Raw genomic sequence first — 27,415 nt, forward strand, 5'->3', positions numbered from 1 at the left:
TACATTGTCATTATTGTGTGTAGAATTTTGAGGGATTTTTTTTTCTTTTTCTATTTTCGGATAAAGTTGTATCATAACAAAATGTAGAAAAAAAAGTGCAATATATTTATCTGTACAGTAACCTATTTATTTATTTATATATGTACCTTATTACTTTTTTATCCTGCACTACCATGAGCTTATGTAACAAAATGTCGTTCTTATCTGTACTGTAAAGTTCAAATTTGAATGACAATAAAAAGGAAGACTAAGTCTAAGTCTAAGTCTAAAAAGTGAATACATCCAAAGGTGAAGCAGCTAAAAAAGCATACCTCGGTGTCGACAGAGCCCAGCAGCGGCCCGTCCTCGGTCAGCCGACCGCGCGTCACATTCAGAGCTATGACTCCTGCAGACTCTGGGACTACTCTGACAGAGTGTGAGAACCTCACTGGGCTGTCATTACGTCTGATCCTCAGCTCAATACTGCTGCCGTTGGGCCTGAGGAGAGCCCCGCCTCCCACGCCCGTCAGCCTCACCGAAAACACTTCATCATCCTCAGGGATCTGGTCCACGGGACAACGATGCATCAGGAAACTGTACAACTTTACATTTAAGGACACTTTCCGGACAGTTGCTGTACCTGGTCGTCCCGGACCAGGATATTGAAGTGAACAACAGCGTGTCCAAGAGGTATGGTGATATTTCCTCTTGCTGGGGTGACGTCCTCAAAGGCGGGGTTGGGGCCACCGGAGATCTGCAGAAGAAAATGGCAGCATTTAACAAGCTGGACTTTTAAAGATAAGATGCATTTGGTTCTACCAGATGTGGGTGGAGTAGCCAAAAATTGTACTCAATAAGAGTACTGTTCCTTTAAAGCAGGGGTGTCAGGTTTGTTTTTATTGAGGGCCACATCGCAGTTGGCACTTGAAACAGTGAATAATATGTCAATATTATTGAATGGGGATTTTCCTCATGATATTACTAGATAATTCCCTATGCTATTGATGATTATACACTATATTGCCAAAAGTATTTGGCCCCCCATCCAAATGATCTGAATCAGGTGTCCTAATCACTTGGCCCGGCCACAGGTGTATAACGCCAATCACTTAGGCATGGAGACTGTTTCTACAAACATTTGTGAAAGAATGGGCCGCTCGCAGGAGATCAGTGATTTCCAGCGTGGAACTGTCATAGGATGCCACCTGTGCGACAAATCCAGTCGTGAAATTTCCTCGCTCCTAAATAGTCCAAAGACAACTGTCGGCTTTATTATAGGAAAATGGAAGAGTTTGGGAACAACAGCAACTCAGCCACCAAGTGGTAGGCCACGTAAACTGACAGAGAGGGGTCAGCGGATGCTGAAGCGCATAGTGCAAAGACTTTCTGCACAGTCAGTTGCTACAGAGCTCCAAACTTCATATGACCTTCCAATTAGCCCACGTACAGTACGCAGAGAGCTTCATGGAATGGGTTTCCATGGCCGAGCAGTTGCATCTAAGCCATACATCACCAAGTCCAATGCAAAGCGTCGGATGCAGTGGCGTAAAGCACGTCGCCACTGGACTCTAGAGCAGTGGAGACGCCTTCTCTGGAGTGATGAATCACGCTTTTCCATCTGGCAATGATGGACGAGTCTGGGTTTGGAGGTTGCCAGGAGAACGCTACATTTCGGACGGCATTGTGCCGAGTGTGACATTTGGTGGAGGAGGAATTATGGTGTGGGGTTGTTTTTCAGGAGTTGGGTTTGGCCCCTTAGTTCCAGTGAAAGGAACGTTGAATGCTGCAGGATACCAAAACATGGACAATTCCATGCTCCCAACCTTGTGGGAACAGTTTGGAGCGGGCCCCTTCCTCTTCCAACATGACTGTGCACCAGTGCACAAAGCAAGGTCCATAAAGACATGGATGACACAGTCTGGTGTGGATGATCTTGACTGGCCTGCACAGAGTCCTGAACTGAACCCGATAGAACACCTTTGGGATGAATTAGAATGGAGACTGAAAGCCAGGCCTTCTCGATCAACATTTGTGTGTGATCTCACCAATGCACTTTTGGAAGAATGGTGGAAAATTCCTATAAACACACTCCGCAACCTTGTGGACAGCCTTCCCAGGAGAGTTTAAGCTGTAGTAGCTGCAAAAGTTGGACCCATATTATATAGAACCCTATGGGTTAGGAATGGGATGGCACTTCAAGTTCATATGTGTGTCAAGGCAGGTGGCCAAACACTTTTGCCAATATAGTGCATTTGTTTTCACATACACTGTAAAAAATATATATATATATATTTTTTGGGTTAAAAAATGCCAGAAATATACCGTAAATATTACGGTGGTTTTTACACCATATACGAGTGCAGCTGGGATAGGATCCAGCACCGCCGCGACCCAGAGAGGGACAAGCGGTAGAAAATGGATGGATTGATGGATGGAAGGATGGATGGATACTGTTACGATATAGCGTATTACTGTAAATTGGAAAAAATGGTACCACAGTTTGTTTTAAGGTAAAATTATGGTGACTGAGCTGCTGGGATTTTTTGCCCTAAGATTGTTGTTTTTACGGTGTATTACTGTAAATGGAAAAACGGTAGTACAGTTTTTTTTACGGTAGAAAATGTATTGTCATTTTTACAGTGTACAATTTCATAGATGACCTTCATTGAAATCATAAATCAGGCAGAGAATTAACTATTCCCTTTTGTTTTGACGAAAAAGATGTTTGGAATATACTGTATGGTAAGATAATACTTGTTGCAATGTTAGACAATATTAAAGTTTAAAAAAGGTAGGTATGTTTCATGCAATTTTGTTGTTGTTTCAAAAACAGAAATAATGTATACATATTGTACTTTATTTAGGAATATTTTTTCCGGCCTTTCGACTGTCATATAAAGTGACGTGGTGGACCCGATCCAGCACCCGGGCCTTGAGTTTGACACCTGTGCTTATTATTTAGGGGGAAAAAAGTATGTGTACTGAGTAACTGGTGAGTAACTTTGGTTTTATTTAGTATTTTTTATATTCATGTCATGATGTTAGTGTGTGTGCGTGCATGCGTGTGTGTGTGTGTGTGCGTGCGTAGGAGACAGCATGTGCTACAAAAGATGCACATTTTACACTCCCTTAAGACACGAAATCAGGGCTAATGTTAGCATCTGCGCAGCTAAAACATAAAACATACATCTACAACTTAGCGCAACATGTTGTCTATAGTTGGAAGTGGAATTCTTGTTTGCTGCAATGTGAACATTTCTACTGACACAGATGACAGCGCATGATACCAATGTTCTTTTTCATAGTAAACATTGAAGAGTTGCGCTGCCTCTTCTGACATATTGTCCTTGTCAAATAAAAGATTAAATACATTTAAATCATGTCACTTTTTACAGTGTACGGTTGGAGTGCGGTCATGTGACTTCCAGGCTCCGTTTGATTGGTGAAAGGAAGTCATGTGACTGTGCCCGCTGGAAGAAATCTCGAATGAGCCAAAAGAGTCAATCTTTGCAAGCAGTAATCAATAGATTCTAAATACAATGGAAGATTGAAATACGAGCCCATCTATTTGCAAAGTTTTCGGCTTACAAACTTTGAGATCGCGCCAATCATGCCTTTGTGAGCGAACCATGTCTCTGTGTGCCAACGCTTCATTCATTCCTTTTGTGTCCCGCTGACAGCCATTTTGTGCACGCTCCTACTGAAGAGATCGAAGAAGCCAGTTCGTACCACAGCAAGTTTTTAATTGTGATGACAACGGACTTTGATGCCAAAGCGGACCTATTTCACAGCGTAGGAGAAGAATATCTCTCGTTCAGCGGAGCCTCTTTCAAAAGGCACACACAAACACACACTCACACACACACACACGCACACACACACACACACACACGGCCCCTCCCTAACGCCGCCTCCCTTTCCCCTTCTCTCTGCTCCTCTTGTGAGCTGTTGCTTTGTGGATGTTATTGTCAGTGGATTTTTACTTTTTTAAATGTTTATTATTCTAACTATATGATTGTTAAGGTGAAGGAGTATTGTGATTTGTGATCGTTTGTAAGGGCACCAGAGGGACATCTGTGTGTGTGCGTGTGTCCGCTTGTTGGCAGAGCAGCGAATACAGGACAGTTAAGCTTGTCATTGTTGTTTTATTTAGCCTGTTAATAAATAGAAAGTTGATCCATAACTTGCCTGTTATGTTTGTTTGATATACAGTACTGTATAGCACTTTATATAAAGTGTAAAAACCTTCACTAAAATATGGACTTTTGTCGAGGCTGGAACGCTTTATTTATAATTACATTGTTTCTTATGGAGAAATTTGCTTCACTGTCACGGTTCAAACACCTACCGCCTCTCACTCTGGTGTGCACTCTAGTGTGCGCTCTGCTGAGCGCGCCTCGGGACACGCCCGCCGGCGTTTCTCTCCTGCAGCAGCCGCGCCTCCGCACTCACTCTACAATCAACACACCTGACGCTGACGAGATCCCTGCCTTCATAATCCAGCGCGTCCTGCGTTCCAGTGCCAGAACGTAGCTACTTGTACCAGTACAGTAAGCCTTACACGTCTCTAGCTTCCTTGCCTATGTGATTCACGCTCTTCATGTTTCCCCTACGTTGTGCTCATTGTGTCTTGTCCTGTGTCGTCATTCAGCAGCCCTTCGTCATCCCCTGGTTTCGAGATGTGTGTCTCGTCTCCCCGGATCCCCTCTGGACTCACTGTTGCCTTCCTGGATCTAGAACTCACGCCAACCAGTCAACCACGCCTCACACCAGCCCCTGACCACCTGCCTGTCTCTGGACCTACGAGCCTGCCTTGCCCTTTCTGGACTTCCGCACTGATCTCAACACTTAGACTTAGACTTCCTTTTATTGTCATTCAAATTGGAACTTTGCAGTACAGATAAGAACAACATTTTGTTGTAATTAGCTCATGGTAGTGCAGGATAAAAGAGCAATAAGGTGCAGATATACTGTAAATAAATAGATTACTGTACAGATGAATATATTGCACTTTTGCATATGCATCCACGTTTATGGATGTATGTTATATTGTCTTTATATTCCAGCGAGTTAATCCATTTTTGGGGGGAATTGAGGGGATTATTTTAATGCGTTCAAGAGTCTTACCGCCTGAGGGAAGAAGCTGTTACAGAACCTGGAGGATCTGCTACGGAGGCTGCGGAACCTCTTTCTAGAGTCAAGCAGTGAAAACAGTCCTTGGTGGGGGTGGGAGGAGTCTCTGCAGATTTTCTGAGCCCTGGTCAGGCAGCAGCTTTTTGCGATCTCCTGGATAGGAGGAAGAGGAGTCCTGATGATCTTTTCCGCCGTCCTCACCCCTCTCTGCAGAGACTTCCAGTCTGAGGCACTGCAGGCTCCAGTCCAGACTGTTGGTTAGTAGGCTCTCTATAGTGCCTCTGTAGAATGTGGTGAGAACGGGGGGGAGGGAGCTGTTCTCTTTTCATCCGACGCAAAAAGTGCATGCGCTGCTGAGCTCTTTTTACAAGAATGTGTAGGGACCAGGTCATATTGTCAGTTATCTGCACCCCCAGGAACTTGGTGCTGCTTACCATCTCCACCACTGTGCCGTTGATGAAGAGTGGAGTGTGGCTGGACTGGTCCTTCCTGAAGTCGACGATGATCTCCTTGGTCTTGTCGACGTTCAGGACCAGGTTGTTGGTTCTGCACCAGTCAACCAGATGTTTCACCTCCTCTCTGTAGTCCATGTCGTCGTCGTCACTACTGTTGTGTCGTCCGCATACTTCACAATGTGGTTAGTAGTGGACCTGGCGCAGCAGTCATGGGTCATCAACGTGAACAGCAGCGGACTCAGGACGCAGCCCTGGGGGGAGCCGGTGCTCAGGGAGATGGCACTGGAGGTGTTGTTGCCCACTCTCACAGATTGGGGTCTGTCTGTGAGGAAGTCAATCAGCCAGTTGCATAGGGAGGTACTGAATCCATGGGGGGCCAGTTTGCTCACCAAGTGCTGCGGGATGATGGTGTTGAATGCCGAGTTGAAGCCTAGAAACGACATCCGCACGTGTGTGTCCTTTCCTTCCAGATGTTCTAAGCTCAGGTGGAGTGCAGAGGAGATGGAGTCCTCTGTGGAGCGGTTAGGGCAAAAAACAAACTGGTATGGGTCGAATGTGGGGGGAAGTCTGTAGACAATGTATACCTTTACCAGCCTCTCGAAGCACTTCATTATGATGGGGGTGAGTGCCACGGGGCGATAATCATTGAGGGAGGAGATTGTGGGTTTTTTAGGCACTGGAATGATTGTGGCCGTCTTAAAACATGAAGGTACCACAGCATGGGTCAGCGAGGTGTTGAAGATGTCTGTGAGAACCCCAGCCAGCTGGTCTGCACCTCCCTTAAGCACTCTGCCCGGAATGTCATCAGGTCCTGCTGCTTTCCGGGGGTTCACTCTCCTCAGGGTTTTCCGGACATCCGCTGTGTCCAGGTTGAGCGGCTGCTCATCAGGGCGAGGGATGGATTTCCTCGCCGGAGTGGTGTTAAGTGCCTCAAACCTTGCAAAGTGGTTGTTTAGGTCGTTAAGGAAGCTGGTGCTGTTGTCACAGGGACGGGGGGCATCTTTATAGTCCGTGATGACATGTATGCCCTGCCACATTCGTCTAGTGTTCGTGAGGTTCTCGAAGAAGTCCTGCACTTTCTGACTGTGAGCACGCTTTGCAACCCTAATGACACGGTTCAGGTCAGCTCTGGCTGTTTTAAGTGCTACCATGTCGCCAGATTTTTAAAAGCCTTGTTCCGAGCCTTCAGCATTGCACGTACCTCACTGTTCATCCAGGGTTTCTCGTTGGCCCATGTGGGGATGTTCTTGATCACACTAACATCCTCCATGCACTTCTGAATGTATGCGGACACAGACTCTGCATACTCCTCCACACATGTGTGATGATTGTCATTGGCGGCTTCCTTGAACATGTCCCAGTCTGTGCTTTCGAAGCAGTCTTGTAATGCTTCCATTGCTCCCTCTGGCCAGGTCCTCGCCTGCTTCACTGTAGCTTGCTTTCTGATCAGCAGGGGCTTGTATGCAGGAATTAGCATCACAGATAGATGGTCTGAGGAGCCGAGGTGGGGGCGGGGTGCAGCTTTGAAAGCGTGCTTAATATTGCTGTACACCATGTCCAGCGTGCTTCCACCCCTGGTTGCAAAATTCACATATTGATAGAATTGGGGGAACATAGTTTTCATGTTAGCTTGATTAAAGTCCCCTGCCACAATGAAAACTCCCTCTGGATGTGTAGATTGCAGTTCATTGATAGAGCAGTACAAAGCATTCAAGGCTTGTTTGATGTTAGCACCGGGAGGAATGTACACTGCTGTGAAGATCATAGCACTGAATTCCCGGGGTAAATATAATGGCCTGCATTTTATAGTTAATAGTTCTACATCGGGAGAGCAGTAACATGAGACTATATTCCCATTGTAGCACCAGTTGTTGTTGATGTATATGCAAACACCACCACCTCGGGATTTACCAGTGAGAGTGCTGCTCCTGTCCGACCGAAACATTGTTAGCCCCTCGATACTAACTGCCTCGTCCGGAACGGATGGTTTCAGCCAGGTTTCTGTGAGAAATATGGCGCAGCAGTCCCTCATCTCCCGTCTTGCATTTAAATCCAGCTTCAGGTAGTCCAGTTTGTTCTACAGGGAGCGGACGTTTGAAAACAGGATGGAAGGAAGCGGCGCTCTGTGAGGATTAGCTTTTAGCTTTGTTGTTAGCCCCGCTCGGCATCCCCGTTTCTGCTTCCGATCACACCTCTTAAGTCTCCTCCGTCGACGGTACCCGCTGGTACTTGGCTCCGCTGCTTCACAGGCCGCTGGATGTAGCCGGCGTAGTATTCCCATACTACCAATGAGGTCCAGCGTATATGCATCTTTTGGTCTAAAACAGTTTGATTTATTTACATTTAAAATTGTCTGGCGGTCGTATGTTACTATGGAGTGACTACACTGGAAGTTAACTTTGAAATTTACAGAATTTACCTATATATTTGCCAAAAAAGTTCCATTACTACCACGAGCCTCTGCAGCCGCTGCCGAGCAGGGCGCAGACGCACCTTCAACACCACCCGGTAACACTCCACATATAATCGCTACACATTGTCACACTATATACCTTTGGATTAGTCACACACTTCATTTATATATATTAATAAACACGCTGCAAGCTAACGACGTCCCTGCCTCCGTGCAGTCTCCTTCTCCCACTGTATCGTTACATTCACTATACAAACTTTTCGAATTACGCACCCTGTTCAAGAACCAATTAAGGCATAAATCAAGGTTCTACTGTAGTAATAATACTGACATAACTAGATGTAGAGATCGGAATGAACCTTAATGTTATAAAGTAAGTAAAAGTAAAAAGTATGTTGCATTAAAATGATTTTGACAAGTACAATGCATCCAAAAAGTTACATGAGTAAAGAAACTGGGTAAACGTTGCTCGTTACAACCCACCTCTGGATACCACTACAAAAATATAGTCCATGCATCTTGATAGTAGCAGGTTCCTCCTCCATTTGACAGTCTTTATCATAGTAAAATGTGAAGCTGCTTGCAAATATATTACACAATACAACATGTGTTGTTTTAGTGCTCACCTCAAAGTTCACAGTTACCGTCCCATAAGTCCCCTTTTCTCGGATAAGGGTTAGAGGCACCAGCAAGTTTCCTTCTCTTGGTTCGTCAACGATGACCTCCTCAGTCTGCGATGTGAGACACAAAATAGAAGCATATTCAAATTTCTAATAATGGAAAATCTAGTTTGGTCCAAATGATGAGGGCAAAATAAGTGGCAATACATTATTTTAAACCAGGGGTGTCCAAACTTTTTGACTTGAATTGTTTCACAAAAATAAATTGTGTCACAAAGTCAAATGTTTCACAAAATAAATAATGATTCACAAACTAAAAAAAATGTTTCACAAAAATAAAAAAAATGTTTCACAAACTTAAAAATGCTTCACAAACTGAAAAAAAAAAGTTTCACTAACACACTAAAGGATTCGCAAGTAGAACAACTATTTTCTTCAAGTTATGGAGTGAAATTACTGCCAAAACTCCACAAACTCAAAAAAAGTTTCACAAACTCAAAATTGTTTCAAAAACATTTTTGAGTTTGTGAAACTTTTTTTTTTGTGTGTGTTTGTGGAGATTTGGCAGTAATTTCACTCCATAGGTGAAGCTGTATTTGTCACGACCGGAACAGGACTCTGAACACAGACGCAGGATTTTCAGAAACAGATATTTATTCTGAACAGGCAAGGAGTCCAAAACGGGAGAAACAAAAACTGGCTATCAAACCAGACCTAACCTGATATATATATATATATATACATGTATATACATACATACGTATATATATATATATATATATATATATATTTATTTATTTATTTATTTATATATGTGTATACAGTTGTGCTCATAAGTTTACATACCCTGGGAGAATTTATGATTTCTTGGCCATTCTTCAGAGAATATGAATGATAACACAAAAGCCTTTCTTCCACTTATGCTTAATGGTTGTGTGAAGCAATTTATTGGCAAACAACTGTGTTTACTCTTTTTAAATCAAAATGACAAAAGAAAGTACCTAAATGACCCTGATCAAAAGTTTACATACCCCAGTGACTTTGATCAGATAACATGCACAAAAGTTGACACAAACAGGTTTGAATGGCTAATCAAGGTTCCAATCCTCACCTGTGACCTGTTTGTTGGTAAATAATGTGTGTGTGTAAAAGGTCAGTGAGTTTCTGGGCTTCTGACAGACCATTGCATCTTTCATCCAGTGCTGCACAGATGTTTCTGGATTCTGAGTCATGAGGAAGGCAAAATTATTGTCAAAGGATCTGCGAGAAAAGGTAATTGAACTGCATAAAACAGGAAAGGGGTATAAAAAGATATCCAAGGAATTGAGAATGCCAATCAGCAGTGTTCAAACGCTGATTAAGAAGTGGAAAATGAGGGATTCGGGTAGACCAGCAAAGATTTCAGCCACAAAAACCAGGAAAATTGTTCGAGATGCAAAGAAAAATCCACAAATAACTTCAGCTGAAATACAGGACTCCCTGAAAAATTGTGGTGTGGCTGTTTCAAGATGCACAATAAGGAGGCACTTGAAGAAAAATGGACTGCATGGTCGAGTCGCCAGAAGAAAGCCAAGCCTCAAAACTTCTGGAACAAAGTAATTTGGAGTGATGAGACCAAAATTTAACTTTTTGGCCACTCGACCATGCAGCCCATTTTTCTTCAAGTGCCTCCTTATTGTGCATCTTGAAACAGCCACACCACAATTTCTCAGAGAGTCCTGTATTTCAGCTGAAGTTATTTGTGGATTTTTCTTTGCATCTCGAACAATTTTCCTGGCAGTTGTGGCTGAAATCTTTGCTGGTCTACCTAAATCCCTCATTTTCCACTTCTTAATCAGCGTTTGAACACTGCTGATTGGCATTCTCAATTCCTTGGATTATACCCCTTCCCTGTTTTATGCAGTTCAATTACCTTTTCTCGCAGATCCTTTGACAATTCTTTTGCCTTCCCCATGACTCAGAATCCAGAAACATCTGTGCAACACTGGATGTAAGATGCAATGGTCTGTCAGAAGCCCAGAAACTCACTGACCTTTTACACACACACATTAATTACAAACAAACAGGTCACAGGTGAGGATTGGAACCTTGAATAGCCATTCAAACCTGTTTGTGTCAACTTTTGTCCATGTTATCTAATCAAAGTCATTGGGGTATGTAAACTTTTGATCAGGGTCATTTGGGTACTTTCTTTTGTCATTTTGATTTAAAAAGAGTAAACACAGTTGTTTGCCAATAAATAGCTTCACACAACCATTAAGCATAAGTGGAAGAAAGGCTTTTGTGTTATCATTCATATTCTCTGAAGAATGGCCAAGAAATCATAAATTCTCCCAGGGTATGTAAACTTATGAGCACGACTGTATATATAGATATATGTGTGTGTGTGTGTGTGTGTGTGTATATATATATATATATATATATATATAAATATATATATATGTATATTTCTTTACAAAACTGTCAATACTGTCACACCTGGGTGAAGTCTTGTCTGGTTTTCATCTGGTTTTAGGTTGTCTTGTCACTTCCTGTTATATTTTGAAATACTAACTCTCCCTCTCGTTTGAGATCACTTGCCCTTCCTCCTGTATCACTGGTCTGATGTCTTTCCTGATTGCCTGATTGTGCCCACCTGTGTCACCCTCCCATTTATGTTATATCATTTATTATTACTTGAGTTAGAATGTATTTATTTTAGCATTGTGTAATTGTCTGTACATTTATTTTTCATCAGTTTTTATGAGCTCCTTCTTTTGCAGCATATTTGATTACTATTTGATTTTGAAATCAGCCTGACCTAAGCCTTGGTAATAATCTTTGCGATTGACACATGCTTTCATATCATTTGACAAGGTGTAGCCTGTTAAACTGTAAATAGGTTAGATATAATGATTGAATGCAATTCAAATCTAGAGTAAGATTACTAATTCAGTGTTAATATTTGAGTGGGTCCCAGGCCCCCTCTGTAGTGGAAAGTTGGGCCCCGAGGTCAAAAAAGGTTAAGAACCCCTGTTCTACACAACAAGAGCGCTCTTACTCCCAATTTGGTCGCCGTGTTGCCAGTTCATAAAATATGTCAAAGTTATGGTATCCTTGCTGAGGGCATTCAAGTTGTGTAGTAAACACAATATGCATCCAAAACTAATATTGGGTTTCTTACCGAGTTGAAGGCAATGATTCCAAAGGCGTTATCATTGGACAGGATGGTTATGGTGGCCTTGTTGGGTGTTCCCACCGTCACGCCATTGGAAGAGCTCTGCACAGTGGAGACAATTCAGACGGTTCAACTCGGTCAGCACAGCTCCTCCATCAGCCACTCAGGAAGTTCCCCTGGCTATTGTGCCCCCACTGAGAGGCCATGGTGAGAGGGCGCACAGACAGGAAGCACTGGTCTCAGCTCACTTCATTTGTCACTTTACCTCTCGGCAGGACGCCTCTTCATTCTCCAGCTCTCACATTCGGCACTGAAACCTGGCAAACTCAAAATCTTCAGTGTGCTTCCAAGCAAACAAAAGCTTTTTTTTTTGCCTGTGGATTGTGAAAGGGGGATTTCTTGTTTTTTTCCGAGCCTAATTGCAAAATAAAAGGAGACGCCATATTGTTGCCTGCACCTTTTGACTTCCCAGTGTTTGATTAGCATCTGCAGGTAGTGTCTTGGTGACCACCATGTCTTAAGATTTAGATTAGTTTCTTTCAAAGGGGACAATGCAATTTCATAAAACACATGACTACACATGGTTAAAAAAGCCAGAATTAGCCAGAAGGCTAGTTTTCATCTGTAGTCCCCTGGCCATGGTGTAAAAAAAAAAGGCAGTAAAATTACAATTGAAAAGAAAAAGAAAAGAAAGAAAGAGAAAAAGAAGAAAAGCACAAAACACAAATACAATATAAAAATTTTAAAAAATACAACATAACACTTATCTGCGGCATGGCGTAGTGGGTAAAGCGCCCGTGTCAGAAACCTGAGAGTTGCAGGTTCGCTCCCCGTCTCTTACCATGCCGTTGTGTCCTTGGGCAGGACACTTCACCCTTGCCCCCGGTGCCACTCACACCGGTGAATGAATGTTGAATGAATGATAGGTGGTGGTCGGAGGGGCCGTAGGCGCAAATTGGCAGCCACGCTCCTGTCAGTCTACCCCAGGGCAGCTGTGGCTACGAAAGTAGCTTACCACCACCAGGTGTGAATGAATGATGGGTTTTTAACATGTAAAGCGACTTTGGGTACTTAGAAAAGCGCTATATAAATCCCAGGTATTATTATTATTATTATTATTATCTTAGCATCAAAACAAGCTCATCTTTTAGTGCTGGCAGCTGTAGGCGTTGATAAGTCACATTTTAAATTTTTTTGTGAAGGCTTTGTAAGTTGTGACCAGTTTAACCTCCTCGGGTACTGAGTTCCACACATTTGCACTCCTTACTGACCAGGCCCACTTACTGAAAGCGCTCCTGCGCAGAGGAATATAACAGTCACCTCTGACAGAACCTCGAGTGACACGCTCTTTGGCTTATGAACTCTGCCAGAGGATCTGGAGCCAATTCATGCAGTACTTTATAGGTCAGTTTTAAGTCTGAAGACTGTCCCAGTTCAACTTTTGTGTAATGTTCATATTGTTGTTACTCAGCCAGCGTTTGTGGGTCTGATGGACCCGTTGCATTTTGTGGCTTTTAATGCCTCACAATCAAACACTTTTATGTTAAAATACTGAGCAGATGTTTACCATATCCCAATAAACATATGTTCAGTATTTTGACCCTCTGATGTTCTGTGTACCTACACTCTGTCCTCCTCCTGTCTAGGCCTGCTGTGTGTGTATGTGTGTGTGTGTGTGTGTGTGTGTGTGAGTGGGTCCGTGTGGTACACAGAACATAAATTTCCACACTTCTATTAGCCCCGGGTCCAGTGGACCCAGACATCTTATAAGTAATAGAAATGTGTAGGGGGGTGTATGGTGTGTGGTCATTAAATATGTATTCTAATATATGTTCTTCTGTTACGGCTCAGACCCCTGCCGTCTGTGCGCACCTCGGGACACGCCCACGGGTGCGCACATCCAGGGACGCGCCACGCGCCCCTGGGCTAGCACCAGCCCCTCGGCTAGCCTCCGAGCTAGCACCAGCCCCTCAGCTAGCCTCCGAGCTAGCACCAGCCCCTCGACTAGCCTCCGAGCTAGCACCAGCCTCCTGGCTAGCCCCCGAGCTAGCACCAGTCCCCAGGATAGCCCCCGCGTCTCCACCAGCTCCCAGGCTGGCCCCGACCTTCGCCCCTCGGCCTGCAGCGCCGACCTCAGCACCTCGGCCAGCAGCGCAGACTTCAGCACCTCGGCCAGCAGCGCCGACTTCAGCACCTCGGCCAGCAGATAGCCCCCGCGTCTCCACCAGCTCCCAGGCTGGCCCCGACCTTCGCCCCTCGGCCTGCAGCGCCGACCTCAGCACCTCGGCCAGCAGCGCAGACTTCAGCACCTCGGCCAGCAGCGCCGACTTCAGCACCTCGGCCAGCAGCGCCGACTTCAGCACCTCGGTCAGCAACGCCGACTTCAGCACCTCGGCCAGCAGCGCCGACTTCCGCCCCTCGGCCGGCAGCGCCGACTTCCGCCCCTCGGCCGGCAGCGCCGACTTCCGCCCCTCGGCCGGCAGCGCCGACTTCCGCCCCTCGGCCGGCTCCTCAGCTGCCCTCCCCGTCTCTGGCTTTGACTTCTGCTGCCGCTTCCACGGCGCCGAAGACGTCTGCCGCTTCCACGGCGCCGAAGACGTCTGCCGCTTCCACGGCGCCGAAGACGTCTGCCGCTTCCACGCCGCCGATGACGTCTGCCGCTTCCACGCCGCCGATGCCGTCTGCCGCATCCACGCCGCCGATAACGTCTGCCGCTTCCACGCCTGCATCGCCGATGATGTCCGCTGCTTCCACGCCGCCGATGACGTCCGCTGCTTCCACGCCGCCGGCTTCCACGCCGCCGAAGACGTCCGCCGGCTTCCACGCCGCCGAAGACGTCCGCCGCTTCCACGCCGCCGAAGACGTCCGCCGCTTCCACGCCTCCGACTTCATCCTCTTCGCCTCAGACGTCACCTCCTCGTTTCCGGCGAGACGCACCATGGCGCCACTCGTGTCTGCCTTCCCGACGGCCAAGATGGTGGCCATTCCTGGGTCGCCCGCCCCACCGGCCTCAGCGGCGTTCTACTCGCCGCCGCCACCAGACTTGTCCCCGGTGGATTCGGGGACACTTGGGCCGGCGACCCACCACCAGTTTGCCCCTCCGCCCTCCCCTGTCTGTTGTTCCTGTTTGGGGGGTTCTACTTCCAGGACATCTGGAATCTGTCCATAGGGGGGGATACTGTTACGGCTCAGACCCTTGCCGTCTGTGCGCAGCTCGGGACACGCCCACGGGTGCGCACATCCAGGGACGCGCCGCGCGCGTCTCCGCCCTGCAGCAGCCACCAGCTGCAAACACTCACCGGCTATCTGCACACCTGATCCTGATGAGGGCGTGCCGGATAAAGGCAGGGTGGACCCAAGGATCGGCGCGGGAACTTAGTTTTCTCATGGTGAACCGTAAGCGAAGCTTTAGCTCTCTCTCCTTGTTTCCTCTCCGTGCCTTGACCCCCTGTCTTCTCCCGTGTCCCCGCAGTACCCTCCGTCGCCTGGACAGTGAGCTGTGCGTCTCACATTTCCCCGGATCTCCCTCTGGACACTGACTGCCTCCCTCGATCCTTGACTTCCCTCGCTTGGCTCCCCTCTACCCCTGGACTTCCTCATCTCTGTTCAACACTTGGTAACACACACACTTCAGCTAACTACACACATAGTCTTATACCACACACTCTTGTATTCTAGTTCACACTCCATTTCCTTAGTTTAGTTGTATTGTTTATTATTATATATATATATCTATTGTCTATATATATAATAAATATTTGTATATACTTCCCCCTGGTGTATGTTTGCCGTCACCTCCCCTAGTAAACCATTACATCTTCACAGAAAATGAGCCAAAGTCAGTGAGTCTCAGTTTGAAAAATGTATTAATTGTATAATTTTTCTTTTAATAAAAGATTAAAACGGGTCCCACAGACCCGAACACCACACAAGGGTTAAAATCCTGTATTTTTTTTAGAATGCACAGTGATGATAGTGCCTAGGTTTTTTTTAATCCATAACTTTAAGTGCTTGTTCGTACAAGATTTCCAAGTTTTATGTTAAAATACTGAACAGATGTTTACCATATCCCAATAAACATCTGTTCAGTATTTTAACATAAAAGTGTTTGATTGTGAGGCATTAAAAGCCACAAAATGCAACGGGTCCATCAGACCTACAAACGCTGGCTGAGTAACAACAATATGAACGTTGCACAGAAAATTTCTCTGCCAGTTTCTGCATCCCACAGGGATTCTTCTTTTGTGTTTCTGCACCTGCGGTTCCCACACAAGGTTGCAACATTGTTTGTCAACACTGTCTGCTCTCATTTTCTCACACATTTGACCCTCTGATGTTCTGTGTATCTACACTCTGTCCTCCTCCTGTCTAGGCCTGCTGTGTGTGTATGTGTGTGTGTGTGGGGGGGGGGGGGGGGGGGGGGGTGGGTGCGTGTGGTACACACAACATCAATTTCCACACTTCTATTAGCCCCGGGTCCAGTGGACCCGGACATCTTATATGTAATAGAAATGTGTAGGGGGGGTGTATGGTGTGTGGTCATTAAATATGTATTCTAATATATGTTCTTCACAGAAAATGAGCCAAAGTCAGTGATTCTCAGTTTGAAAAATTAATTCATTGTATGATTTTTCTTTTAATAAAAAAATTAAAACGGGTCCCACAGACCCGAACACCACACAAGGGTTAAAATCCTGTATTTTTTTAGAATGCACAGTGATGATAGTGCCTAGGTTTTTTTTAATCCATAACTTTAAGTGCTTGTTCGTACAAGATTTCCAACTTTTATGTTAAAATACTGAACAGATGTTTACCATATCTCAATAAACATCTGTTCAGTATTTTAACATAAAAGTGTTTGATTGTGAGGCATTAAAAGCCACAAAATGCAACGGGTCCATCAGACCCACAAACGCTGGCTGAGTAACAACAATATGAGCGTTGTTTGGAAAATTTCTCTGCCAGTTTCTGCATCCCACAGGGATTCTTCTTTTGTGTTTCTGCACCTGCGGTTCCCACACAAGGTTGCAACATTGTTTGTCAACACTGTCTGCTCTCACTCGCACATTTGACCCTCTGATGTTCTGTGTATCTACACTCTGTCCTCCTCCTGTCTAGGCCTGCTGTGTGTGTATGTGTGTGTGTGTGTGTGTGGTACACAGAACATCAATTTCCACACTTCTATTAGCCCAGGGTCCAGTGGACCCGGACATCTTATATGTAATAGAAATGTGTAGGGGGGGTGTATGGTGTGTGGTCATTAAATATGTATTCTAATATATGTTCTTCACAGAAAATGAGCCAAAGTCAGTGAGTCTCAGTTTGAAAAATTAATTAATTGTATAATTTTTCTTTTAATAAAAAATTAAAACGGGTCCCACAGACCCGAACACCACACAAGGGTTAAAATCCTGTATTTTTTTAGAATGCACAGTGATGATAGTGCCTAGGTTTTTTTTAATCCATAACTTTAAGTGCTTGTTCGTACAAGACGGCGTGGCGAAGTTGGTAGAGTGGCTGTGCCAGCAATCGGAGTGTTGCTGGTTAATGGGGTTCAATCCACACCTTCTACCATCCTAGTCACGTCCGTTGTGTCCTTGGGCAAGACACTTCACCCTTGCTCCTGATGGCTGCTGGTTAGCGCCTTGCATAGCAGCTCCCGCCATCAGTGTGTGAATGTGTGTGTGAATGGGTGAATGTGGAAATACTGCCAAAGCGCTTTGAGTACCTTGAAAGGTAGAAAAGCGGTATACAAGTATAACCCATTTATCATTATTTATTTATTTCCAACTTTTATGTTAAAATACTGAACAGATGTTTACCATATCCCAATAAACATCTGTTCAGTATTTTAACATAAAAGTGTTTGATTGTGAGGCATTAAAAGCCACAAAATGCAACGGGTCCATCAGACCCACAAACGCTGGCTGAGTAACAACAATATGAGCGTTGCACGGAAAATTTCTCTGCCAGTTTCTGCATCCCACAGGGATTCTTCTTTTGTGTTTCTGCACCTGTGGTTCCCACACAAGGTTGCAACATTGTTTGTCAACACTGTCTGCTCTCATTTTCTCGCACATTTGACCCTCTGATGTTCTGTGTACCTACACTCTGTCCTCCTCCTGTCTAGGCCTGCTGCTGCTGTGTGTGTGTGTGTGTGTGTGTGTGTGTGTGTGTGTGTGTGTGTGTGTGTGTGTGTGTGTGTGTGTGTGTGTGTGTGTGTGTGTGTGTGTGTGTGTGTGTGTGTGTGTGTGTGTGTGTGTGTGTGTGTGTGTGTGTGTGTGTGTGTGTGTGTGTGTGTGTGTGTGTGGTGTGGGTGCGTGTGGTACACGGAACATCAATTTCCACACTTCTATTAGCCCCGGGTCCAATGGACCCAGACATCTTATATGTAATAGAAATGTGTAGGAGGGGTGTATGGTGTGTGGTCATTAAATATGTATTCTGATATATGTTCTTCACAGAAAATGAGCCATAGTCAGTGAGTCTTAGTTTGAAAAATTAATTCATTGTATAATTTTTCTTTTAATAAAAAATTAAAACGGGTCCCACAGACCCGAACACCACACAAGGGTTAAAATCCTGTATTTTTTTTAGAATGCACAGTGATGATAGTGCCTAGGTTTTTTTTAATCCATAACTTTAAGTGCTTGTTCGTACAAGACGGCGTGGCGAAGTTGGTAGAGTGGCTGTGCCAGCAATCGGAGTGTTGCTGGTTAATGGGGTTCAATCCACACCTTCTACCATCCTAGTCACGTCCGTTGTGTCCTTGGGCAAGACACTTCACCCTTGCTCCTGATGGCTGCTGGTTAGCGCCTTGCATAGCAGCTCCCGCCATCAGTGTGTGAATGTGTGTGTGAATGGGTGAATGTGGAAATACTGCCAAAGCGCTTTGAGTACCTTGAAAGGTAGAAAAGCGCTATACAAGTATAACCCATTTATCATTATTTATTTATTTCCAACTTTTATGTTAAAATACTGAACAGATGTTTACCATATCCCAATAAACATCTGTTCAGTATTTTAACATAAAAGTGTTTGATTGTGAGGCATTAAAAGCCACAAAATGCAACGGGTCCATCAGACCCACAAACGCTGGCTGAGTAACAACAATATGAGCGTTGCACGGAAAATTTCTCTGCCAGTTTCTGCATCAAACAGGGATTCTTCCTTTGTGTTTCTGCACCTGTGGTTCCCACACAAGGTTGCAACATTGTTTGTCAACACTGTCTGCTCTCATTTTCTCGCACATTTGACCCTCTGATGTTCTGTGTACCTACACTCTGTCCTCCTCCTGTCTTGGCCTGCTGTGTGTGTATGTGTGTGTGTGTGTGTGTGTGTGTGTGTGTGTGTGTGTGTGTGTGTGTGTGTGTGTGTGTGTGTGTGTGTGGGTGCGTGTGGTACACGGAACATCAATTTCCACACTTCTATTAGCCCCGGGTCCAATGGACCCAGACATCTTATATGTAATAGAAATGTGTAGGAGGGGTGTATGGTGTGTGGTCATTAAATATGTATTCTGATATATGTTCTTCACAGAAAATGAGCCATAGTCAGTGAGTCTTAGTTTGAAAAATTAATTAATTGTATAATTTTTCTTTTAATAAAAAATTAAAACGGGTCCCACAGACCCGAACACCACACAAAGGTTAAAATACTGTATTTTTTTTAGAATGCACAGTGATGATAGTGCCTAGGTTTTTTATCCATAACTTTAATTGTTTGTTTGTACAAGATTTCCAATGTTTTGTTTTTTTAAAACTCTGACCAGCCTGAGACCAGCTGGTAAGGCAATAGTTGAAGTGGCTGAAAATCTTCGAATGCAAATACAATTTCGCAGCTTCAGTTGACATTTCATTTCGAATTTGCACGAACATTTGCGAGATTAAACTTGACTATTTTACACAATTTGCCAATATGGGCTTTAAAGGAAAGCTCTGAATCTATTATTAACCCGTTAATATGTATGTCGGGGTCAGATGATAATTTTTTTGTTTTAGTTACATAGATGCCTAGAGTTTTAGAAAGGTTTAGCTGCAGACAACACTCCTGCAACCATGTTGTAACATCGGACATTGTTTTAGTGAGTTTAGCAGCAACAATGTCTTGTGTGTGCTATAAAGCTGTGCATGAAAGACAACAGCGTACTTAGGTCTTCATCCATTTATTCATGAAGAGCTTTTCCCGGCTGTAAGAGAACTTTGTCGTCACTGCTGACCTCTTGTAGTGAGTGGTCACACACTCACAGCCAGGTGTCTGCTGACACACATGATGAGCTCGTCTGCTCACACACACAACCATTAGCATTATTAATACCTCCACAGTGGGTGCAGGTACAGTGGTCAGCACTGAAATGGCTGCTTCCATGCAAATAAATGAGCCAGTTCATCTGTACTCCATACACTACACAGTCGCGATCAAAAGTTTACACTTGTAAAGAACATAATGTCATGGCTGTCTTGAGTTTCCAATCATTTCTACAACTCGTATTATTTTGTGATAGAGTGATTGGAGCACATACTTGTTGGTCACAAACAACAATCATGAAGTTTGGTTCTTTTATGAATGACACCCAACAGCGCCCACGACCCAACCTCTGGGCTGATGATTTTAGGTTGTCCTGAAGTTGTCCGCGGTAGGGTGTTCCAACAAGACAATGACCCCAAACACACGTCAAAAGTGGTAAAGGAATGGCTAAATCAGGCTACAATTAAGGTTTTGGACTGGCCTTCCCAAACAAGAAGAAACAAGTCCATGTCAGAAAAACAACAAATTTAGCTGAACTACACCAATTTTGTCAAGAGGAGTGGTCAAAAATTCAAGCAGAAGCTTGTGGATGGCTACCAAAACCGCATTATTGCAGTGAAACTTGCCAAGGGACATGTAACCAAATATTAACATTGCTGTATGTATACTTTTGACCCAGCAGATTTGGTCACATGTTCAGTAGACCCATAATAAATTCATAAAAGAACCAAACTTCATGAATGTTTTTTGTGACCAACAAGTATGTGCTCCAATCACTCTATCACAAAAAAATGAGAGTTGTAGAAAGTATTGGAAACTCAAGACAGCCATGACATTGTTTTTACAAGTGTATGTAAACTTTTGATCGCGACTGTACATTCAATATTTTATAAGGCATTGTTACTACCATCAATTCCTAGACTATAAGCCACTACTTTCTTCCTATGCTTTGAACCCTGCGGATTATAAAACTGTGAGGATAATATTTTAACATTTCTTCGCTGAAAGCCATATTGCAAATAGTTATTTTGGCGGTATAGCTCGGTTGGTAGAGCGGCCGTGCCAGCAACTTGAGGGTTGCAGGTTCGATCCCCGCTTCCGCCATCCTAGTCACTGCCGTTGTGTCCTTGGGCAAGACACTTTACCCACCTGCTCCCAGTGCCACCCACACTGGTTTGAATGTAACTTAGATATTGGGTTTCACTATGTAAAGCGCTTTGAGTCACTTGAGAAAAAGCGCTATATAAATGTAATTCACTTCACTTCACTTCACTTATTTTATAAAAACAAGCAAATACACTGAAAATGTGTGTTATAGCTCGTGCTATGGCACTATCTTTTGGACAAGTTCGCTCACTGCAGGTGCTTTTTAGAGCTTTGAATTGTCCGTCTTCTAAGTCGTCCATAGCGTTTCTATTCAAATGGATTCTTCATTCATCACTCCAAGTAACGTTTGTAAGTTTTACAATATAACTAAAACAATTCTTACCTACTAAACCGGCCCATGTGTGATGTATGTCGGAGTGTTTTGATGCATATTTGTACGTGCTATTGAAATGTAATGAGGACAGCGTTGTTAGCATTAGCTAATATGCTAGAATATCCGTGTTAGTATTATTAACTTAGAATGGCATTATTTTTGTATTGTTTCATTTTTGTAGATTTAAAAAAACTTCACCGTGGAGTTATTGAGTCTGTTTAGCTGATTGAAGAGCTAGTTTCCGCAGCGAGTGGGTCCATGACAATGACTTCTTTTTTGTTTGATAAGTCGTTTTACTGCCGTTTTACAGACACCGTTTGGAAACAATTAAGTTACGTAAATAAACATTTACAAAATATGTCTGTGTAAATAACTCATTTCACAACTTATATATCTGCTGCTTATAGTCCGGTGCGGCTAATATATGGAAAAATATTTTTTCCTTCAAAAATGTTTGTGGGTGTGGCTCATATAGTCCGGAAAATACGATATTGTCAAATCTTTAGAATTGAATTTGGCACCATTATGATATGAACCTAACTGTGACGATCTGTCACATTCACGTCGGGTTGTGTTTCCTTGGTTGGCGTTTATTTCCTGTCAGCTCTCCTATTTTGGTTCTATTTCCTGCTTGTCTTCCTGAGCGCAGTTTCTACTCACCTGCTGCTGATTGGCAGCCTGGCCACATGTGTTGTCAATCAGTGGCTGCTATTTATGCCTGCCTCGCCCTCCAGTCAGGGCTTGATGATTGGTTTCCTGGTATCCTGTTTCCTGTTATCCTATTAAAGTCATGTTCTCCTGCGCTACGCCTGCCATCTCTGCATCTTGGGGTTCACCACCAATTGATTATGACACTAACCTAACCAAAAAGTAGTACAGTCAAACAATGTCAATCTACATCTTTAAAGGGGTCATATTATGGAAGCTGATTGAATTTGTATCCTTAAATACTTTTAAATCTAAACTGAGAGCGATGGAAGGAGCCTCGGTTATCTGTAACTGTTTTACTTGATGTCTATCCTGTCATTTTGATGTGTAATGTGAATGTGATTTTATGTGTAACTGTGCTGCCTCTTGGCCAGGACTCCCTTGAAAAAGAGGTTCTTAATCTCGATGGGATTTTCCTGGTTAAAAGTTAAATAAAAAATAAAAAAAATTATGATTTTTTTTTACTACATTCAAAACACTTCCTTGTGTTCTGCATAACAGGTAATGGTGGTTATTTGGTTACAATTCAGCATGGATTATGTTTTATGGACAGTTTTCAAGCTGCTTTTTGACCCTATCTTCAGGGTGTGCCGTTTTGTGGGCGGTCTTATTTACGTGCCTCCACTTCGACTGGGTCTTAGGCTATGTCGACACTAAGCCGTATAAAGTTAAAGTTAAAGTACCAATGATTGTCACACACACACTAGGTGTGGTGAAATTTGTCCTCTGCATTTGACCCATCCCCTTGTTCACCCCCTGGGAGGTGAGGGGAGCAGTGGGCAGCAGCGGTGTCCGCGCCCGGGAATCATTTTGGTGATTTAACCCCCAATTCCAACACTTGATGCTGAGTGCCAAGCAGGGAGGTAATGGGTCCCATTTTTACAGTCTTTGGTGTGACTCGGCCGGGGTTTGAACTCACAACCTACCGATCTCAGGGCGGACACTCTAACCACTAGGCCACTGAGTAGGTAACCTCTTACACGAATAACACCAATAGTGTTTTAGCCACACTAAACCAGCGTTTAAGGTTCCCTTCCTCGGACATATTTTTACACAGGTAAGTGCGTCGTATATTTCTTGAATCTCCGGCTCTTAGCTTTGTATGGACTCATTGATCGTTTACAAACTGAGTTCGGAGAGGAAGTGACACCAGAAAGACCGCGCCCCACACAGGAAGTGACGTCAGAAAGAACGCGCCACAGCCAGCTTCATAATAAAGCGGTTTCGTAACTAGGAGCTAACCACTGGAAATATGGAGGCGAGTCATCCAGACATGCCCGTGTTTCTCATTCTTCTACATGTACAGACGCTTGTGGAAATCACACATGAATACCTTAAGAGAAAACGATTGCAGCTACAGTATTTGGGATACAACACTTCTCAGACGGCAAGAGAACTTTCGAATGTCCGGGTCAGCTGTGATTCTACTTACCGAAAAACTTTGTCCATTTGTCGAAGGAGAGTCAAAGAGAATGCGAGCTCCCGTGGATGTGATAAAAAAGGTAACGTGTGCTTTGTATTACCTGGCCGTCGAGGGAAGACTAACTACGGAAAACGGTGAATGCTTTTGGACTGGCAAAGCAGACTGTATCAGTTATTGTCCACCATGTATGTCGCGGACTCAACGTCTAGGACAGGGTTCGGCAACCCAAAACGTTGAAAGAGCCATATTGGACCAAAAATACAAAAAACAAATCTGTCTGGAGCCGCAAAAAATGAAAAGCCGTATATAAATCTTATAATGAAGGCAATACATGACGTAAATGTCTATATTAGCTATAAAAGCCTACTATCAAAATGACTATGTGTCGCAGGCTTAAGCAAATCTTCGTTGACAGAAGTGTTGCTAATGTTTGCTGTGGTCTGGAACAACATGGCACACAAACAACTATGTGAAATGCATCCAATATTACATACAGATAATGTGTCATGAGACATGCAAAACTAAATTATATACAAAGAGGATAAAGGTAAAGGATATTAAATGAGCTCAAATATACCTACAAATGGGGCATAATGATGCAATATGTACATACAGATAGCCTAAATAGCATGTTAGCATTGATTAGCTTGCAGTCATGCACTGACCAAATATGCCTGATTAGCACTCCAACAAGTCAATAAAATCAACAAAGCGCACCTTTGTGCATTCACGCACAGTATAAAGTTTTTGGTGGACAAAATGAGACAAAGACGGAGTGGAAGATTTTACATGTAAACAAACTGTTGCGTCACAGTCCACACTGTGGTGAGTTCAAGAACCGCTGAAATTCGTAGGACAAAAAGATGTTCACCAAATACTTTCATCAGTGAAGCATACACACAAGCATATTAAACAGTGGGCTTTCTAACAATTGGGAAGGTTTGTGTCATGTTTGTCCTCAAACAAAAAACATACTAAAACAAAAAAAGTATTTTCCCCCCATCTTTTTCCATTTTCAATCCTTTTTTAAAAAGGCTCCAGGGAGCCACTAGGTTGGCACTAAAGAGACCCATGCGGCTCGAGAGCCGTGGGTTGCTGACCCCGGTCTAGGTCCAGAGTATATAAAGTCACCAAAAACGAATGGAGAATGAAGGTGAGGGCAAAAGAGTGAGGAGTGTCCTGACCAGATATCTAGATCCTTAGAGTGATTGTTGTCAAATGTTCTTTGTCACATTGTGTACTTTCGTGTCCAATAAAGATTTGATTAATTTATGATGGCTCAGGTGTTATTCACTACAATAGGGCCCCACAGCACACTGGATTCCAGCTAATTGAAATACCACAACACTGGATATTGTTCAGATAAGTTACATTTAAGAACTTGCACACAAAGCAACACTGGAGGTGACTATGATGTGCGCATTTTCCGCACAAGCGCATTCGGTCCCATTGCACCGGCTGACGGAGGGGGGGAGGGGATCTTTAAACGACCATTGTGTGTGTGTGGACAAGGATAAGGTTAAATGGGATTTACCCTGGATAACCTTAGCCGGTTTAGTGTAAACGGGGCCTCAGTAGTAGTTTTTAGCGCTTCCATATGTAGTCTAGTGATGTGCGGATCAACACTGAAATATCGATACCAGATGTTTATGCTCTAATATCAATTGTCAAATCAAAATATCGATACTTTTGATTCTTTAGTTATCTGAGCTAATGTACATTATTAACAGGAACACATTGTAAAGTAACTCCATCATTGAGCTCTTGCTTAAATGAAACGCAATTGTTGAGAACTACTTTTTCTTCCGCCTTGGCAAGTACGTTCTAAAAATGCAGCAGGCACACTTTGCTATGCTTAGTCCTTCAGTCTGTCATTTGTTTAACAAAATGACTGGCAATTAAAATGAGTCACCTAGTACTATAAAACAAACAAGGGTATGTATCATTTTCTTGTCGGCTATGTGCTACACAAAAGTTAGAAATAGCCTCTTTAATTGATTGATTCTTAGTCATTCGGAATAAATTGTAAATTGAACATTTCTGGCATATGGTTTTTAATTTTTTCTGATTCCTTAGTACAGTGTTTTTCAACCACTGTACTAGTGTGCCGTGATATACAGACTGGTGTGCTGTGGGAGATTATGTAATTTCACCTAATTGGGTTAAAAATATTTTTTACAAACCAGTAATCATAATCCGCAAATGTGCCGTTGTTGAGTGTCTATGCTGTCTAGAGCTCGGCAGAGTAACCGCGTAATACTCTTCCATATCAGTAGGTGGCAGCAGGTAGCTAATTATTTTGTAGATGTCGGGAACATGGTTTGTCGTGATCACAATATGCGGGAGGCTGCATGTAGGTAAGAAGGTATCTAACACTTAAACCAAGAACAAATAAAAGGCGATTGCCGCTAAGTGCCGCTAAGAAAAGGCATTGAAGCTTAGGGATGGCTATGCAAAACGAAACTAAAACTGAACTGGCTGCAAAGTAAACAAAAATTGAATGCTGGACGACAGCAAATACTTACAGCAGGGGTATCAAACTCAAATACAGAGTGGGCCAAATCTAAAACTGAACAAAGCCACGGGCCAAGGTTGAACAAATTAACCTTTTAATAGGGACCCAAACAAGTTTTGCATTGGAATATTGAACAAGCAAGGCTTATATAACTTTATAGTGACATGCAAAATCGAGTTTCAAATAATAATAATAATAATTAAAAAATATCAATGGCATATCAAATACAATTTAAATAAAAATTTAATGCCTCTTTTCTATTTGCAGCCTTCTGAGGTAAATATCCACATTAACTTTTTCCACAGGCTAATACATTTGAAAATAAAATAACAATGAATAAACCAACCATTCAGGACTTTAAACTGCTCAGTTTGCAACACACTGATCTAATCTGATGTGCCCAAGCCAGATACCTGGCATCTTTTCTTGGATGCTAGTTCATTAATGTCGGGGCTCAGGCTTTGAGCTGAGGCAACCTTCATTATCGAACGAAGGTGTTTATCAGTCATTATATCTCGTAGTCCACCTTGACCACAGTCTTGGGGGCGTGCCTTAAAGGCACTGCCTTTAACGTCCTCTACGAGCTGTCGTCACGTCCGCTTTTCATCCATTCTAACAATGTGCCAGCCCACTCACAAGAAATGTGCGGCTTCTGTACACGCACACAAGTGAATGCAACGCATACTTGATCAACGGCGATACAGGTTACACTGAAGGTGGCCGTATCAACAACTTTAACACTGTTAGAAATATACGCCACACTGTGAATACACACCAAACAAGAATGACAAACACATTTCGGGAGAACATCCGCATCGTAACACAACATAAACACATCAGAACAAATACCCAGAATCCTTTGCAGCACTAACTCTTCCGGGACGCTGCAACATACATTTGCATTCAAACCAACATTACTTGCAGGATCAACCTGCTTGGGAAGTACCAGCTGACAACAACAATTCACATCCGGACTCATTCTCCCGCTCTAACTTGATGCTTCCCTCACCTCCCAGGCGGTATTCAAGGGGATGGGTCAAATGCAGAGGACAAATTTCACCACACCTAGTGTGTGTGTGACAATCATTGGTACTTTAACTTTAACTTGATGTGTGAACCCACTTTCAGCGCACATTCATCCTGTAGACAGCTCTCCAGTAAACTGATAGGGTGGCATTTGGCCAAAGCTTTGTCTTCACTGTAGTGTAAATAGATGGGCCTCATCTTTTCTTCCACTTTTCTGGCAGGCTAAATACGGGCGTGCACCGCAGGGAACTATCCGGAT

At 43.6% G+C, this 27,415-nt stretch overlaps 1 protein-coding gene across 1 annotated transcript in view; it reads right to left on the reverse strand.

Moving 5' to 3' along the window:
* Window positions 1–27,415, reverse strand: part of adgrv1 (adhesion G protein-coupled receptor V1) — a 472,167-nt gene that overhangs the window by 397,837 nt on the left and 46,915 nt on the right. The window contains exons 4-7 of the mRNA XM_062025438.1: window positions 11,764–11,859; window positions 8,607–8,711; window positions 620–733; window positions 312–542 (exon numbers count right to left, since the gene is read on the reverse strand). Coding sequence (XP_061881422.1) covers window positions 312–542; window positions 620–733; window positions 8,607–8,711; window positions 11,764–11,859 — 546 coding nt within the window. The remainder of the gene's footprint in view (window positions 1–311; window positions 543–619; window positions 734–8,606; window positions 8,712–11,763; window positions 11,860–27,415) is intronic.

The sequence above is a fragment of the Entelurus aequoreus genome, linkage group LG17 (assembly GCF_033978785.1).
Source record: "Entelurus aequoreus isolate RoL-2023_Sb linkage group LG17, RoL_Eaeq_v1.1, whole genome shotgun sequence".
NCBI lineage: Eukaryota > Metazoa > Chordata > Actinopteri > Syngnathiformes > Syngnathidae > Entelurus > Entelurus aequoreus.